The sequence below is a fragment of the Podarcis melisellensis genome (genome assembly GCF_964234715.1).
Source record: "Podarcis melisellensis genome assembly, chromosome: 15".
NCBI classification, from domain to species: Eukaryota; Metazoa; Chordata; class Lepidosauria; order Squamata; family Lacertidae; genus Podarcis; species Podarcis melisellensis.
In genome coordinates, this window is record NC_138532.1 from 39209553 (window position 1) to 39228549 (window position 18997).

The 18997-nt window shown below is 44.3% G+C and overlaps 1 protein-coding gene across 1 annotated transcript in view; it reads right to left on the reverse strand.

Moving 5' to 3' along the window:
- APPBP2 (amyloid beta precursor protein binding protein 2) overlaps positions 1 to 18764 on the reverse strand; it is a 37151-nt gene extending 18387 nt beyond the window's left edge. The window contains exon 1 of the mRNA XM_081890400.1: positions 18375 to 18764. Within this exon, the coding sequence (XP_081746526.1) occupies positions 18375 to 18515 (141 nt within the window). The 5' untranslated portion in view covers positions 18516 to 18764. The remainder of the gene's footprint in view (positions 1 to 18374) is intronic.
- Between the last annotated feature and the right edge of the window lie 233 nt (positions 18765 to 18997).

Genomic DNA, 18997 nt, shown 5'->3' on the forward strand with positions numbered 1-18997 from the left:
AACCCAAGCGTCCACTGTAATCCTCAGGGTATTCCATTTTACTTTACAGAAATTGTGTTGCAAATACTCCAGCATGTGCACTTTCTATGTACAACAACCTTGGGGGAAATGAGATTTCCAAGCATCTTTACTGCTGGTGTGAATAGCTAGAAGCTGTGCTTGATCATTCAGTGACCATGCATGACAAGTGCTTCCTTCAAAGAGCCTATCACCTATTAAAGCTCCCCAAGAAGTGGCAAACTTTGATCCAGAATGCCAACCTAATTGGTTGGCTGCCAAACATTTATATGGAAGGGAATTCCCACAAAGGCTGTTGAACTCTAGGAAGTTTTGAGAGCTTGTTTGCATAGATCCACAGCAGTTGTTTTCTTAAAAAAACAAAACTCTTTTTCTAGCCCGCAAAGGATGGGAGAAAACATAATGAGGATGCAGCACAGCTAAAGCTTAAAATGTCTGCAGTTCTTAGAAATATAGGTCAAAGCGAAGTATGTTCAAGGATGCAGTTTTATGAAAGATTCTATACTGGCAGTTTACTTTAAAAAATTAATAATAATATGAAAGCATAATAAATCAATAAAGTAATTCTTATATACTGCATAAGTAGCACAATTACCTCATTAGTCACTAAAATCCTAGTGAAATATGTTTTTTTTAAAAAAAACACAGATGCCTGAAACAATACTAAGTTGGGGCGAGACACATCTCAGCGGTGCAGTCATACCACAGATGTGGAGCCACCACTGAAAAGGATCTTCCAAGGGCACCTGAACCACACAACTCAGTTAACCTAGGGACCACCAGGACTGCCTCTTCCATTGATCATAATGTCCAGGCAGGTTGATAAGGAGATTTTATACACATTTACTTGAGAGAAAATCCCATTGTTCTCAATGGCCCAATGTTAACGCGTTTCCAATCTCCTAAAATCTGGCATACACAGTGGCTTTGTAGACACTTTCCCAAGGTTTCCTTTAGTGTAGGGTAGTGTTGTGGGCATGCTGGCACTAATCACAATTGATACTACCCAGAATTGCCTCCTAACTATGGCTTGCAAAGCTACCTCAAAGCATGGACTCACATAGGGTTAAAAAGGATACCGTAAACCTTGGTTAGCACCAATATATGATTCTACACTAGGGTTAATACAAACTATGGGGGAAGGGAACTTTTGCATGAGATGGAGCCTGTGAGTCCACATCTATATTCCTGATCCCCTAGTTTCTTTGGACTAACTGAATGTATCACACCAAATAATATGAGTGAACTTGATGAAACACATTGAGCAATCACAATGGCTTTAATACACTAGATACCTGTCAGCAACTATGATATATATGTATAAGCTGTAACACAGTACAAAACTCCGGGTTGCTTGTTTACTAGGTCTAAAGACTCCTCTTTTTTCCCTCCAAAGAGGAAGCAGAAAGGCTTCTCGACTCATAATTTGCCAGTTTCACCCACAAGGATTAAGCTGTTTTGGAAGGCTGCCTTGGTCTTTATTAACCTTATCAGAAATTCTGACAGCTTGGCTAATCTCTTTCCTTAAATACCAACAAACATGTTTAAACGGAATGTATCTGTGGCAGGATTTCAACGATATATACCCAAATGGTGTGAAAAATCGAGTGATTTGATGTGGTGGTGGGAGGAGGATATTTGAAAGTTAATGCAAAGATGTAATTGAATGATCTGTTTCCTTCGAAAAGCTCCGTTCCAGTTGTGTTCTGGGGAATCCTCAGGTTCCTTAGGAAGTAATTTTGGGCCTCCTCAAATATGAAAGTGACAAACAAATGTCTCTGAAAAGATAAGCTTTCCCATCACCTCTGAACTTCTTAAATATGAATTTGTTCTGGGACACACAGATATTCTCTTAAGTCATAGAGGACTAAGTTACCACCTTTTCCTGAATAAACCTGCCTGGATGCTGAGATCTTCTTCTTCAGGGAGCTGTTCTCGTTCTCCCTCCTTATCTTTGCCATTCAATGCTGAATTAGATAAGGACAGGCAACAGGGGTCCTTATCCTTGTGCCCTCTGCCCTGACTCTAGAACACCCTCCTCCAGGGAGGCTTGGCACTAACTTTTCAGCGGTAGGCAAAGGTCTGCAACTTTTAGATGCACAGTTTTGTGTATTGTTTTAAATAGGATACAGGTGACCCCCCCACTTACATGGGGGTTACATTCCAGAGGACCGCACACACCAAGTGAAATCGTGTAAATTGGGAAGCACCCTCTAAAACCCTTTCTTTTCTTTTTTTTAATTAATATTTTATTAAGTTTTTTCAAAAGAAGAATAAAAGATTACAATAGAACAATAAACATCAAAACCCCAACAGACACCAACATTCAAACAACAAAAAAGAAAAATCAAAACTCCGCCAAAAAGCAGGAAAAAAGAAAAATATTACAAACCTAAAAAAGTTTAACATAAAAAGGGAGGGGAAAAAAGGCTCTTTTCAAATTCATATCCTTCATAACCTTATTTTCTTGACTTCCACCCGCCCTCCTTTCTTGTATTCCACTTTAAAATTAATTTAGCAAGTTCGTTCATATTTAATTTTATCCTTTAAAAGTTCCTTCACATATTGTATTATTCCAATTTTCATCCAATATCTATACCTTCTTTCATACTCTTATATATCTTAATCACTAGAACCCCTTCTTTCATTTCACACCCTCTAAAACCCTTTCTGCCCCTCTTTCTTCAATCCATGCTGTATCCCAAAATATCCACAACTAGAATGGAAGCTCTGGGGCTGGCAGGAGGCTAGAGGACACATGGGAAAGCAGCTGCTGTTGCGCTATCCCACACACCAGCTGTTAGGCAGGGAGGCTGAGCATCCCAAACAAAGCCCCACCGCACCTCCACCCTCTTCAGAACTTCTTCACTTCTTCGGGATCCACGGAGGGTCTCCTTGTGAGCCACAAGGACTTTCCAGCTCTCTCCCGCCATTTCTGGATATGAATTGAATTACCGTATTTTTTGCTCTATAAGACTCACTTTTTCCCTCCTAAAAAGTAAGGGGAAATGTGTGTGCGTCTTATGGTGCGAATGCAGGCTGCGCAGCTATCCCAGAAGCCAGAACATCAAGAGGGATCGCTGCTTTCGCTGCACAGCGATCCCTCTTGCTGTTCTGGATTCTGAGATTCAGAATATTTTTTTTCTTGTTTTCCTCCTCCAAAAACTAGGTGCATCTTGTGGTCTGGTGTGTCTTATAGAGCGAAAAATATGGTAATTATTTCCTGGCGCTGTGTGTACACATCGTGCACAAGATGAGCAAGTGTAAGTGTGGAGTTGCCCATATTATGACTTTTCTAATGATGTTATCTGTATTTATCATTGCTTTACCTTTTAAAATGTATGCTGGTGGCTCCATTACTGGAGATGGAGCACCTCCCCAACCAGGTGCCCCCTCCATATTTTGGAGTCAAACTTGTTCATTGGTCCTGCTGGTAGGGGAAGTAAAAACATCTGAAGGATACCAGCTTGGGAGAGGCATGGATAGACAGACCTTTGGTCTGATCCACCAGAATTGGCTCCTAACTTCTAAACTCCAGATTTTTTGGGAGGGGGAAGAACAATACTGATTGAAACAACCCTGTGAGGAAGATTAAGCTGGGACTGGGCTAAAGTCACACAGTGAGAGCTTCATACCAGATTTGAAAATGGGTCCCCATGGTCCCCATTTAGACATTCTAACACCACAACACTGTAATTGTCCATTAACTTAGACCCATTTTAGTGTTCCACATAGCAGCAACAATGTAGGCTCACTTTGCTTCATTTCTCAGCAATCCTGACAAGTGTGCTGCAAGGCAGAATAGTGCAGTCATCTACCTACTGCAGATTTATTTACTGAATTTGTTTCAGCTCTTGCTCCATGGTTTTTTTATGCTTTTGTTTGCAATTTCATTTTGAGATTCTAGCATTCAGTACAGCAATGCTGGCTTAACATTACAACTCTTCTTCCCATCTAGGCAAGTGTACCCAGAAAGAAGAAACCTGCCCTATCATGTGCCATTAGATGGGTGCCAAGGTCAAGATATGTCACCTTGCCAAAAATCTGCCCGGTAGTTTGTGGTGTAGACAAGATTTGAGCAGCTCGCAGTCTACTTTGTGATGGTTCCAGGAGCAATTCCAGTCAGTATACATGTTCACCTGCTATGTGCATGTTTTTAAAAACTCCATTCTGTTTCTGAGTCACTCTATGCTCTCTACCCGCTTTGATCTTTGCGCTTTGGGTTCCAAACCACTCTGTATAAAACAGAAAACCTCGTGAACTCCCATATTGGGGAATCTAAAAGTGGGTATCAATCGTTCCCCATTTTTGGCCAGTGTGGACAGAATCTAAAGGTAAAGGTTCAGAAGAACTCTTGAGTTGTTGTTTTCATTAAAGAAGTCCAATATAGTTTCTTATTCTCAGGGAGCCATGCCCTTCTTCCACATCCCATTCTGCTTTAACACAAAAGTTCTACTCAATTATTCTGGGTGAGATTATCACTAAGTATTGGAATATCACTGTGGGCTTGCCTTTAAGCAGCTATTCTCAAACTTCACAGTTTTGTAAACAACTTATTGAACTTTTATCTTCCATTCCAAGATTATCACAAAAAGCAACCCCCTATTGTGAAAATCACAGACCCAGGACTAGCCCAGACTGCTGTCCCTTTAACTGGTAGCTTTTAAGGGACAGATTAGCAGTCTGCATCAGTCTATATCATGAAAATCAATAGGTTCTATTCAGAGTAGACTTGGTGACACTAAAGGGCACAACTAAATATGACTAATTTAATTTAATTGGGTCTACTCTGAGTAAATATGGTTGGTCCTTTAATCAGTCTTATTAGCTGGTTTGGTAACTCCAACCCTGTTCAAAACAGCCTCCATCTCAGTCATCAGGAAAAAACCATAAATCAGTATACAGTTCCAGATATTCCTGAATGTCTCACAATCGTTCTGCAGAGCTGCATGGAGCTTGCAGGCCACAATTAGAAATCTTCTGCCTTTATGGTTCTTTATAGTCTCTTTATGGTTCTGTAGGTGTTAACCAACTCAGGACTGCCAAGTTGACAGTTTTATCACCTATCACTGCAGTAATATAGGGTGACTGAGCTTTGCATGTGCAGTGGCACTAACTGAGTTGTCACTATCTGCACAATTTGCTTTGCATTTCCCTCTGATCTCACTACTTTATAGTCCTCCACCACACCTGTACTTGGGGATTATTCTTCATGCATATTGTGAGGTGGACTCTGACCCACAAAATATTATACCAAAATCTGGTAAATCTTTAAGGTGCCAAAAGGTTCTTTGCTGTTTTTGCTGCAACAGACGTAACATGGCTACTTCTGTGTTTTTGAATCTGTCTGGGAGCTAATTGTTAGAAGATGGTTCCTTAGAAAAGAGATTTCCCTGGGATGCGCAGAGTGAAAACACCACCAGAAGAACATCTGAAGAGCCCAGCTGAATCAGAACAAAGGCCCATCTAGTCCAGCATTCTGTCCTCACAGTGGCCAACCAGATGTCCCCGAGGGAAGACCACAAGCAGGACCTGAGCACAACAGCAAGTCTCTCCACCTGTGATTCCCAGCAACTGACATTCAAAGCTGCACTGCCTCTGACAGCGGAGACAGAATATAGTCTTCAAGGCTGGTGGTCATTAATAGATTTATCTATGATTAAAGTGTTTGGAGATGATGACATCCCTGGCTAAGGAGAAGGGTGTGAGTTGGTGTGGGTGAGAGAGAGAACAAGGACACAAGCCACACACACACACACACACACAGAGAGAGAGAGAGAGAGAGAGAGAGAGAGAGAGAGAGAGAGAGAACGAACACAAAAAGGGCAGTTAATGGAACAGATAGGAGCTAAAAGTGAGAAGCAGCTTGGTGTGCAAAGGGTCCCTTGGTGGATATCAGATGGAAGGTATGGGATCTGCTGCCCAAAAGAAACCAAACCTAGGCCATGCAGCCCCTGGAACTTCCCACCACTTGAAGGAGCACATACCATATGAGTAAATTGAAGGCTATTTAAAATATTACTATTATTATTACATTTACATCCGACCTCTCTTCCAAGGAGCTTGAGATGGCGTAGATTGATGGTTTTCCCTTTTCCCTGCTCTATTCTCACAACAAACCCATGAGGTAGTGTAGGCCAGTGTAGCCTAGTGCAGTGTTTCCCAACCTTGGGCCTCCAGCTGTTTTTGAACTACAATTCCCATCATCCCTGACCACTGGTCTTGCTAGCTAGGGATGATGGGAGTTGTAGGCCAAAAACATCTGGAGGCACAAGGTTGGGAAACACTGGCCTAGTGTAAACCTAGTGTAGGATCTAGGTTTCCCTAGATCCTAGTAGTCCAACCCTCTTAACCACTACACCACAGGCAGAATGTGAACAGGGCAAGGGGACGTACATGCGGAAAGTGAACTCAAAAGTTCGGGGGGGGGGAGGATCCAGTGGCAGGAGGAATCTTCACTCCTTCAGCAGACAAGCAAAACATGGACGGACTAATGACCCTCTACTAAAGAGTCATGATGTAGCTGCATTTATACCATGCCCAGTAGCTAAAAGGCTTTTCAGAGCAGCTTACAAAATCAGTTCTGATTTAGTAGTGATTCTCAATGGATTTGTAGGGATGCGACAGGTCCCCTCCTAAGCCCATTACCCCAATCTTATTTTTGGAAGAAATGCTGCTGCTTTTTAATGGTGTGTCTTTGGCGACTCCTCCTAATGGTATGCAAAGGTCTTCATTTCCCTTTTCTAATGCCAATGTTGGATCAGTGACCCAGCCCAGAAGCCTTGCATACATAGGAGCACATGGGATGATTTATTTACTTACACTCAGCTGCGAAATACATGGTTGGCGCGCTATTGGCAGCAGGGCTTGGCAATATCAGCTTTTCAACATCGCCGTGTATCACCACAGTTTGGCGATATACCGCAATGTTGAGAAAAGAAACTGCATTGGCCTCTGCATGCTGGGCACCGGGTGAAACTGCCCCAGCTCACATAGCAGGAGCTGAGGTGGTTTCACCCAGGTACTCACAGACTGGGACAATGCAGCTTGTTTGAACAGCTTAGCTGAGGATAGGGAAGGTTCCCCCTCCCCAACTAAGGAGGAACTACTGTCTCCCTACAGAAGATGCTGCTAGCAGAGGGACTCAGGAGCAGTGGTGGTTTCACCAGCAATATACCGCTGACTGAAGCAAACATCGCGGTCTGCTCCTCATACCAGTCCTGGGTGATATATCAATATTTCGCCCAGGCCTAATAGGCAAGTGGGACATGAATATGTAGGGAGTCTGGCCAGCATCTATTCAGGAGACCACCTGGACACCCCCCCACATGGGATGAGATGCATACAAAGTGGATGCTCTTAGGAGAAAGAGGAAGAAACAAAACTACTAAAGAAAAATTCCTTCAGTGTGCAATATTAGTGTTTCACTGGAGCTCCTTGTTCGAAATGACTCTCTCAGTAAAAAAAGGTCTTACTGACTTCCCTACAGGATTAAAGACCTTAAATTGTAACTCCATCTTGTTATCCCAGAGAAAAAGAACGTCATGAAATCCTCTCTCGGATTGTTTTTGCTTCTCCTTCCCTAATATAGTGTTGCCTTTTCAGATAATTTGTATGCAGCACTGTAATCCTGCCAGATTTTTTTTTTTAAAAAAACACCACCATATAATTCCTTTGCGATGTCCTAGTCATATTTTGAAAATATTTTTTCCCTCTGTCTCTTGCTGGAGAAACAAAGATAACATGTACAAAAGGAAATCCATTTAGCTGCCTGAGGAAGAGGCTCAGTGAAATGGCCAGTCCAAATATGCATCGCTAAGAACTGGGTCAGAATGAAAGTCCACCTCACTGAATAACCCATTTCCAAGAAAGGACAGGCAGCTGCTTGTGGATAAGAACGTAAGGAACAGCCTGCTGGATCAGGCCAGTGGCCCATCTGGTCCAGCATCCTGGTCTCACAGTGGCCACCCAGATGCCAACCATGGGGAATAAAGCTCTCTGTGATTACTAACCCCCATGACTATGTTCCTGTTGGAAGCAAGGGTAGTTCTGAATGCCAGTTGCTGGAAACCGCAGGAGGGGAGAGGGGGCTGTTACACTCAGGGTCTGCTTGTGGGCTTCCCCTAGAGCAACGGCTCTCAACCTGTGGGTCCCCAGATGTTGTTGGACTACAACTCCCATCATCCCTGAGCTCTGGCCTTGCTAGCTAGGGGTGATGGGAGTTGTAGTTCAACAACATCTGGGGACCCACGCGTTGAGAAAGGCTGCCCTAGAGGCATATATGTGGCCCTCCAGATGTTGTCAGAGTCCCAACAGCCTCAGCCAACACGGCCAATAGTGAAGGATAATCGCAGACATAATCCCAAGAACATCTCGAGGGCCACAGCTTCCACATCCCTTCTCTACAGCTACATAAACTGCTCATGAATCTGAAGAATTGGGACTGATGTCAATGAAAGAAATGGTTGCAGGGGAAAATAAATGCTGTTGGGGGGTGTAGGCTGAAGTGATGCCCTTTATTTTGCATACTTTCGGTAAATCATGTCCCCACATTGTATGGCCTCTTGATGCCACTGTTTTCCAAATTTGCCCTTGACACCCGTGTACATGCCAAATGCAGGTAACAATCCATGCATCTGCTCAACAGTCGACTAAAAGATATGCCAAAATAAAATGCTTATAGTGCTGCAGAACTCTTAGCTATCACATGGTATTGGTTCCCAGAAATTTAAACTACCTGCTGCAATTTTGGAAAAACAGGTAATTCCACTAATTTTCACATGACAATAAGATACGTGGCTATATACTTCCCCCAGGTGGGCACCAGGCATATCCAAAACATATGAAGAACATGGAAGAAGCATAACCAAAACAACAAACTATTTTCAAGCCATCTAATTGTGCTTGGACATGTATCCAAGGCTAGACAAACTCAGATATATAAGGTAGGCACCAAATGGCTCCTTAAACCAGGGTTGTAGTCACCAAAACGGAAAGTCTCGTTGCCATTCTTGGGCAACTGAAATGGACTTCAGGAAGTAAAATGTTTTTTCTGTACAACCTGAGCAGAAGCAGTGAACAATGTTATAGTTAACTGTTGTAGCTTGTCTTCATTTACCCCACCACCCTGCTCATAGTTGTGAAGAATATTCTTAAATTATGAATGGTCTGTGTCACCATTAAGGAAAAGGGATAGGAATAGGCCAATATGTGGACTGTCCCTTATATTTTATCCTACCTCTTTTTCTTCACAACTGTAAGTAAGGTGGCAGGGTAAGTGAAGACAAGCTACAAAAAACTATAACATTCTTCCCTGCTCCTGCTCAGGCTACATAGAAAAAGCATTCTGCTTCCTGAAATTCATTCCAATTGCACAGATAAAATGTGATTGATACAATTATTCAGGATGTGGTCTTAGGGTGTGAAAAAAGTCAAGATCCAATGATGCTTAGGCATGCACCTCCAGAAGATGGAAATGTCAGGTGCCATCTTGGCACCCAGGCATCTTCACTTGGTCGCAAGTGGCCGATACTCAGGTGCAAAATGCACCTGGCTAATTTCGAACACTGGTGGGGATGACTAATTTAGGGTCATTAATTTCAATCGATCTGGCCTGAATAAAACTTAATTGTATACAGCACTTGATCTAGAAAAATATACCAAACAATAATTTAAGGAAAGGTGCCACAAGCTAAGACTGTGTGTTTTCACAATTTGAGATGCGGCATCTTTGCCTAGAATAATTACACGGCGGGGCGGGGGAGGGAATCGATGCGGGAGTTGGATTAAGGAACAGTGTCTTATAAAGAGCATATGCTCACATGTTATCAGAAGCACCAAGTCTCACGTGCGGACTATGGAAGCATACGCTTTAGTAATTCATTGCTGGGTCATTTAACTTTTACACACACTTTGTAACAATGGAGGGCTCATGAAAGATCAAGATTCTGTAGACAGAAAAGCTAGCTGGCAAACCGAATAGTGAGTGTTCCATTTTTGAAGAGACCAAAAATTCACTTATTTATTCATTTGTAATTCAACGTTGCATCCCATCCTTCCTTTTAGAAGAATAAAGAGGTGTACAGTACAGTTCCTCTCCTTCAAACCTGCCTGCATGGTATAGATAAGGCTGAGAACAGATAAGGCATTTGGACGAGAACAAACTCTGTGGTGTGCGTGTTTGTTAACTGTAGTATTTTTAATCCACACTTTCATAAAGTATGTCAAGGTTCTACACATATACAAAATCATAATGCCTCATCATTCAGTATCAAGGCAACATTCAGCATATCTGATGGGAACAGACACACAGCCCTTCCCCCAGTTCCAGACCTCTGACTCTGAACGCGCTGAGCCCCTTTCCCAGGATCAGAGCCCCTCAGCTCCTTGAGCACCTCCCATTCCTCATGCAGCCAGTCCCACCAAGTCACTTCCTCAGGGCTCATTACAGCTTGATATCCAGATTGGTAAGAAATTCCATATTTGTATAAACTAGTGAATGGAATCTTTTAACTGCACCCACAAATAGAGGGCAACAGACACGGGGAACCCCACACGGCTCTGTTCAGATGTGTAGCCACAGTGGCCGCATTCAGATTATCCTTCAAACTGTGATCAGGATCCTTGCGCCCTCTCTACTGCCTGAATGTGAGAGTTTCAAAGCTCCCACTTCTAGTTGCTGCTGCTTCAGATGCAGAAAACTAGGGTTTGCTCAAATTGCAGTCTGGCCTCAAACCAGGACCAAGCCACAGTTTGGCATTCTTGTCTGCATCCATATGATGCATTTGCATGCCGTAGCAAACTATGTTTTGCAACTGGATAGCACTGGAAACCATTGCTCCTTCTTGAACCTCCAAACTTTAGATTCTGAAGGTCTTATGAACGCACCCAGTGGCTCAAATGAGACATTCCACCAAACCAGGGTGGATAAAAACCAATGGTGGTTTTTAAAAAAAAATTAATCAGATTTTTTTGATTTAAATCGGATTTTTAAAATAAAATGCTTTTGGAGGAAATAACTGTAAAAACTACTCTGAAAAATTATTATTCCAAAAATGAAGCCTTCATCTGGTTGTAAATATTAAGATTCTACCAGCAAGAATGAGTCTCTCTGTAAAAAAATGGATTTAAATTAAGTCTTACTGACTAGTGATTTAAACCGTGATTTAAACCGTGATTTAAATCAATTTGATATAAATCAAATCAATCCTGCATCAAACCACATCTTGTGGTATGATTTTCTAAATCATTTTCCCCAACCTGCTGCCTTCCAGATCTTCCGAACTACAGCTTTCATCAGCTTCAGCCAGTGTGGCCTTTGGTCAGGGATAATGGGAGTTGGAGCTCAAACCATCAGGAGGGCTCTGCATTTATTACCCCTGCTTTCCTACCTGTTGCTGTTTGTATTATGGAAAGAAATACAAGGCCTTGTAAATAGTTTGCACTGCAGCACATTAAAGATGCAATCCAGCCAGCACACCAAGAGAGCTTACTCAGTAAGTTTCAGCAAAGCTCAGAAAGGCCAACAACACATGGGGAACCAAAACCTATGCTATGGGCCAAGTAACACATAAAGCTATTCATTTTTTAAAATAAAAATAAAAAAGTCCTTAGACTAGCCACTTTAAATTTTGAAGAAAAAGCTCCTGTAGGGACTCAATTTGGAGGCGGCCTCCTCATCTAGCCTCCTCACCTGTAAATACAATAGGCAACAAGTGTGTTTCAACTGATGATGCAGCCTGCAAATACGCCGTGCATGTAGAGCACAGGACTCCCCACAAATAAGAATACTGGGAATTGTGGTTTACCCCTTAAAGGTAAAGGTAAAGGTACCCCTGATCATTAGGTCCAGTCATGGACGATTCTGGGGTTGTGTGCTCATCTGGCTCTATAGGCTGAGGGAGCCGGTGTTTGTCCGCAGACAGCTTCCGGGTCATGTGGCCAGCATGACTAAGCCGCTTCTGGCGAACCAGAGCAGCACACGGAAACGCCGTTTACCTTCCCACTGGCACGGTACCTATTTATCTACTTGCACTCTGACGTGCTTTCGAACTGCTAAGTTGGCAGGAGCTGGGACCGAGCAACGGGAGCTCACCCCAACACGGGGATTCGACCTTCCGGCAGGCAAGCCCTAGGCTGTGGTTTAAACCACAGCGCCACCCGCAAGCTACAAAACCCTTCACAAACTGCAGTTCTCAGGATTATTTGGAGTGGTAATGTGCTTTAAATGTATGGTGTGTACACAGCCTTAGCTCAGTAAGAAGTGGAATCAAACACAGTGATCTAAGAGTGCAAGCTATACTATTATGTTTTTTCAGAGTCTGCTACCACCGCAAGGCCACCACCACTTTTGCCACTGCCACAAAGCCTTACAGGCCACCACTGCTGCCACCACAACAAGGCCTCGCAGGCTGTGTCATGGTGAGGCTTCTACTGCCTAGTAGGCCTGCTGGCAGTCTCAGATTATTTGTATTCTCTATGACTCATCACCGTACTCTGGGGTGCCCTGAATGCCACCATTTGGTAGCCAAGCCCCAAACCAAAAGTCTCAGGCTTGCCTGCTGCTGAAAGTGACCATGAGGTGACTGATAATATCAGCATTTATCAGTTTTAGACCCATAAGTAGCAGTTGCCAGGACACTGTCCTGTTCATCTCTGCATAGTTCCTTCCTTATTTCAGATATTGTGATACAGTATATTGATATATTGCGATGTTTAGCTGGTGATATATCACAATGCTGAAAACCAGTTGTCACCCAGCCCTAACCACCACCTTGCCTCTGTTTCAAAAATACCAAATTGTTACATAAAATGATAAATGCAATACTAGCTGCACTGGACAATTGCAAAGTTGCATATTAACATTGCTCCCAGATGACTTATCCCCAGTGACTACTCACTGCGGTTAAATTAGTATGTTAAGAGTTTTCAGTTCCTTCATTTGTTTCCTTAAAATATAAACATTACAGGGGAATATAGACTATTATGGTGTCTTAATACACAGGCATTTGTTTAATAAATTTAACGAGCGTTTAATATATAAAACTTTCTTTTTTAAAAAATGAAATAGCTTTTAGTACTTATTAAGATTATTATGAAACCTTTGGGACACAAGAGAAACCACTAGTGATTTGGGGAAACTTGTACATAAATTTGATTAAACAAGGATTCAGAATCCATACCACTTGCTGTATCCCAGATGACCTAAGTTAATGAACAAACATTACATATATCAGACTAGAAGTATGGGAAGGGCTGTCTAAATGTCTAATGGAGAGATGAGTATGATAGTTTTACAGTAGACTGCTATTCCTCAAAATATTCCCTGGGTGGAGGCAATCTCTTAAATGGTTTACAAAGTAAAAACCATAAAATGAAAAGGCTAGAATATAAACAAAATGCAAATATGTACTATCCATAAGAATCATAGGAACATAGACAGCTGCTTTATAAGGAGTCAGACCCTTGGTACATCTAGTCCAGTACTGTCTACACTGACTGGCAGCAGCTCTGCAGGGTTTCAAACTGGGGACATTCTCAGGACTACCTGGAGATGCCGGGCTGGAACCTTTTGCAAACCAGATGCTCTTCAGCAGAGTTATGTTGGGAAAGGATCGAGACACTAAAGCAAAATGCTAAAAGATAAAACAAAAACTGAGGTGTGCCATCTAAAAATGGTCAGGAAATGCCCAAGTACGTTTTCAGTAGGTGCCCAAAACACATCGCTGTCGATGCCTTTCAAATTGTATGGCGGGGGGTTGGTGCCATTTCAAGAAGTTTGCTTTCCACGCTGTCACTTGATCTGCTAGCCATGACATAGCCAGTAGGACCTCTTCCAATGACCGTAATGATCAACTGGGTGCGTTCAGGGGAATATAGTGTCCTAGGTGTTTTGGTCTGAAGGTCTTCATGATTTTGGATGTTAATAACAGAATCATGTACGTGGCTCAGTAGCGAATGAGCAGCCTGTGATGTTCTTGTAAACACATGCATTAGGTATGTATTCTGCACAGCACCCTAGATGTGACATTGTGAACCAGCTTCATTTTCAAATCAGGCTCAAGGATTTGGGCTTATGGCTGAAAAAAGTGCTTGTGCCCCAGGATGCAATTCTATACATTCATAACCTGGAAGAAAAACCCAATGAACTCACTGGGGCTTATTTCTGATTAGACATGTAAAGAATAGTCAGTGCCCTAAAATGCTGGATTTATGTGAACTACAGCACAAGCTGGGTAACAGCAGTGAGTCTTGCAGACATCTTGGAATCTGCATTTGTCATTCTATGAATATATGCAGCCAGAAGACTGTGGAAGCAATGCATGTATTCTGAAATTCTTACTTTTAAAGTGCAGGGAAAAAAATTATCCATGGAAAAACAATCCGGACACTAATATGGAAATAATGAGAGTGGTAGAAAATACACATTTTAAAAATCAGGCCTATAAATAGCCATTTGGTGAGTCAGAATAATCACCAGGGATTAAAGCAAACAAACTTTTGTAAGTGAGAAGGAAGATGGTTTCTCTCCCCCACCCCCCCTTCCAGAGCTGTGAGTTCTATTAACATTATTTTGTGGGCCAGTGACTTCTGTGATATGGTTTGGAAAGTTCCTCTGATATGTCCTTCAGATCACAAGCAGAGATGTGACAAAATACCTTGCTCAAGGCCATCATTATGAGAAGAACTAGGAATCTGAACTGTGGCATACTTTCTCCTAGGTGACAGCGTCATTCACAAATATAGTTAAAAGTGTACATCACTCATGAGTAACTATCAGAAGATACACATCAAATGGAATGGGGCTGGAATGGCATCTGGTCTGACTTCCCTTGCTCAGTGACAAGTTCCTCTATCCACTGTCCCACCTCAATTCATGGCTCAGAAACTGGACCACTGCCTGCCGCAAGAGGATAGCAAATGAATTACTTGGCTATCCCAGCTGTATGATTATAAATTAATCTAAAACAAGGGTTGGGAACCTTTGGCCTTCCAGATGTTGCTGAACTGCAACTCCCATCACCCCAGGCTGCTGGCCACACTTGCTGGGACTGATGGGAGTTGCAGTTCAGCAACATCTGGAGGGCCAAAGGTTTCCCATTCCTGGTGTAGATGAAAGCAATGAAACCTGCTGAAATGCCCACTTAGCATTCACAGCTTTCCTCATCTTGGATAGCTCAGTCAGTACAGAATAAAAATCTTAATCTTAGGGTCATGAGTTTCAGCCCTGTGTTGGACAAAAGATTCCTGCATTGCAGGGAGTTGAACAAAATGATCCTTATGGTCCCTTCCAAGTCTACAGTTCAATGATTCTATGACATAAATGGGGTTATGATATATGAACTCCAGCCAACATACACGTTTGCAGATTTCCCTGCCTTTGACAAGGCTCATCCTTGCATTTCCAAATGCAGCAGCTCTATCCTATCAAGGGACAGCTTTAATCTCCATTTCATGCTATGTTTGATTGATTTTTCTATGTTTTAGCAGTTCTTGTTTTTATCTATAAGATGCCTTGAGTCTCGTCAAGGAAAAAGGCAGCGTACAAATAAATATATACTACTTTATTTCGGAGTGGTGCCTTTTGCAGAAACTAAGATTCTCTTGTATAGATATGCTGAGTGAAAAGCCTCCCTTGAACCAAAGCTTTGTCCATTCAGTGGCTAAAATGTGAATATTTAAATGGCTCCCCCCCAATATCTAAGGTAGAGGGTATCTGGAAGTGACTTAAATGGATCCCATTACACTGCTGTTCCTGTTTGATTGTCCTTCTAGACTAGGTCAATGATGAAAGTGGGGGGGGGTGCCTTTTATCAAGACACCTTTTTAAAAGCTCACATACAGAAGGACTGGAAAACGATTCTCATATGCTAAGGCTAGGGAAGGTAGGGATGGAATCAATTACCGTATTTTTCGCCCCATAGGACGCACTTTTCCCCCTCCAAAAATGAAGGGGAAATGTGTGTGCGTCCTATGGGGCGAATGCAGGCTTTTGCTGAAGCCTGGAGAGCGAGAGGGGTTGGTGCGAACCAACCCCTCTCGCTCTCCAGGCTTCAGGAAGCTCTCCGCAAGTCGTGGGAGCCCGGCGCGAAGTCACGCCGGTCTCCCCAGGCTTCTGGAGAGCTGCCTGCATCCCGAAGCCCGGGGCACGCTGAGAAGCGCGCTCCGGGCAGCTCTCCGCAAGCCTGGGGAGACCAGCTCGACTTCCCGCCGGGCTCCCTAGGCTTGCGGATAGGAGCCTGTTCTGGGGGCTGGGGTCGGGGGAAGCTCGGGCTCCCCCCGCCCCAGCCCCTGGGGGGGAAATATTTTTTTTTCTTAATTCCCCCCCCCCCACAAAAACAAGGTGCGCCCTATGGGGCGAAAAATACGGTATTACTCTTTCTGCCTTCTTAAGAAGCAGGGACACCCACCACCCCAAAACGTGCAGGTAGAAGTTGAACCTATTTTTCCACTATCAAGAATAGACCCATAATGAGTATTACTTTTCTTTGTCTTTTAAAGAACACTGGATAAACACCACAGAGCAATTTGCTCTAAAACAAACAATAAGATTAACATCGAAGAATGATGGAAGCGGAGACTCTAAACGCAACCCAGAGCAGCTTATAGAATACAAACTCTAGGAAAATACCAGGCATCCTTCGATTTGCCCTTGATCTATAAAGTTCACATTTTCAAAGGACCACTTTGAATATTTAACTGGATGGTAAAACAAATAGCAATAAAACTAACTTGAGATGGCGATTTTAGGAAAAACGAAAAGCATGCAGTCTTTATGTTAAAAGAGTGCTTTTGATTAAGAACTCCAGCTGTCATGAGAACCTTGAGAGAGAATAAATCCTTATTTTCTTCAGCACCCCAGTTCTACAAACCGAAGTGAGGTGAGGGACACAAATCTCTCTCTATTGCTCCCAATAGAGTCTAGGCAAGACAGCGTAATCCAACATCACTGTATTACAAAGCATTCTACACTCTCAAGAAAAACACCAACGCTGGAAACACACAGCCACAGCAGTGCTGATTATGACACTCCAACCAAACAGTACTCTAGTTAATCCTCTGCAGTCAAGGGTGAGAGAGAGAGAGATATCAATTACACATTTATAGTGCAATCCTCCTAACCATATCTACTCAGAAGCAAGTCCTGCTGAATTAAACAGGATTTGCCCCCAGATAAGTGGAGTCAGGATTGCAATCTTAGGCTCCTATGCAGACTTAACTGCTACCATCACCCTGCCCCAACAGGCCTGGTTGGAAAGTGCCCCCCAAATCTGAGACACAAATCTCTTCCAAGTTCTGGAGGAAAGGGGTGTGGGGCAAAAAGAGATACTAGTTTTTTCTAGGGGGCAAATTTTAGAATGGGTGCTTATATACAGGGTAAGAAGAGCAAATGAAAGAAAGGATCAAGGGATTTTTGGGGGGTGTCAGGGCATTTGCTAGGATGGGTGTGCAAAACTGGAATGGGAGGCAGTCAGTTTTTGAGAAGGAAAATTCTGGATAAGGCAGCAAAGAAGGTTTTTGGGGGGGGGAGTTGCAAGGGGCAAAATAAAAAAAAGATCACAGGGAGAGGTACTATAATGATGGTGAGTATTCTTCCAAGAAATGGTGAAAATACTCAGGGTAGGGTCTAAAAAGCGATTCTACACGGGGCAAGCTCTGCAGTGAAGGAGAGAAAAAGCCAAATCACGGGGAGTGGTGTAAATAAGCAACATAGATTCTCTGAGGGTCCACATTCTACAATGAGGGAGCACAAGCAAAGAGGATGGCGGTGGTTGTTTTTTTACATTGGCAAATCCAATTCTGAAATACTGTTCATTCAGAAGGGGGTGCAAACCCCATTTGAAGGAGCAGGCGGAGACGATGGGCAAAAACAAGATTCCTGGGGCGTGGGTTGCAAATAAAATGCGAGTAGCAAACAGAGCCCCCTTCTGAAATGTACAGAGCGGGGCAAAGAAACTGCTGGGACTCTTCCTGAGCAAAACAAATAAAGATGGGGGTTCCAAATCTGACAGCGGGAGGGGGCGCAAGTAATAGTTTTAGGAGCAAGGGGGGGAGACATGGCTCGGGGGGGTCCACTCGGACGGCAGAAGGAAAAGCTCCCGTTTGGGGAAATGGGTGGCTGGATGCAGAAGGCAGGCCGAGGCGAAAATGGGCTGGGCTGCAGCCATCTTCCTCCCCCCCCCCAAATTGGGAAAGCGGTACAGGGTGGGGGTGGGGGAAAGAGAGGCGCTCCTGATTGCCGCCCTTGCGTGGACCCCCCACAAATACAATCCAGGGGGTGCCCCCTTCCCTTCCTCCCCTCAGCCCCACGGCGGGGTCCGTCCCCCCCGGCCCGGCCCGGCGCCGGCCTTACCCACCTTGTAATAGACGTCGAACTGGATGTTCTCGGGCAAGGAGCGGATGTCCCTGCGGCGCGCCCGGCCGTAGCTGTCGACCACGGCCGAGATGGCGGTGTTGTAGAGCGTCTCGGGCACCCACTCCAGCTCCACGGCCGCCATCTTGCCTGTGCCGAGCGAGGGACGGGCGGGCGGAGGAGGGGTGGATGGAGGGAGAGAGAGAGAGAGGGAGGCCGGCGGCGGCGGCGACGCCTGCCTCTTCGCCCGCCTCCCGCCGGCGCTGCTCCCGGGCTCGGGCCGGCCTGCTGCTTCGCTCGGGGCCTCCTGCTCGCGCTCCGCCTCCCAGCCAGGCGAGGCGACGGGGGATTCAGCGCCTTCTCTGCTGAGGCGGCGGCAGCTGCTTCGCCTCAGGCCGCGGCGGCGGGGCGAGGCCTGCTCGGGAGGGAGCCGCTGGGGGCGCCGTCGCCGCTGCTGCTGCCGCTTTGGAGGGAGGGAAGGAAGGAACGAAGGAAGGAAGGAGGGAGGGAAAAGGAGGAAGGGAGCGCGAGGAAGGGGAGAAGGAGGCCTGAGGGGAAAGGCCGAGGCCGCGGGTCTCGCGCTGCTTCTCTCTCCTCTGGCTGTGACCCGGTGGCTGCGGTCTTTTC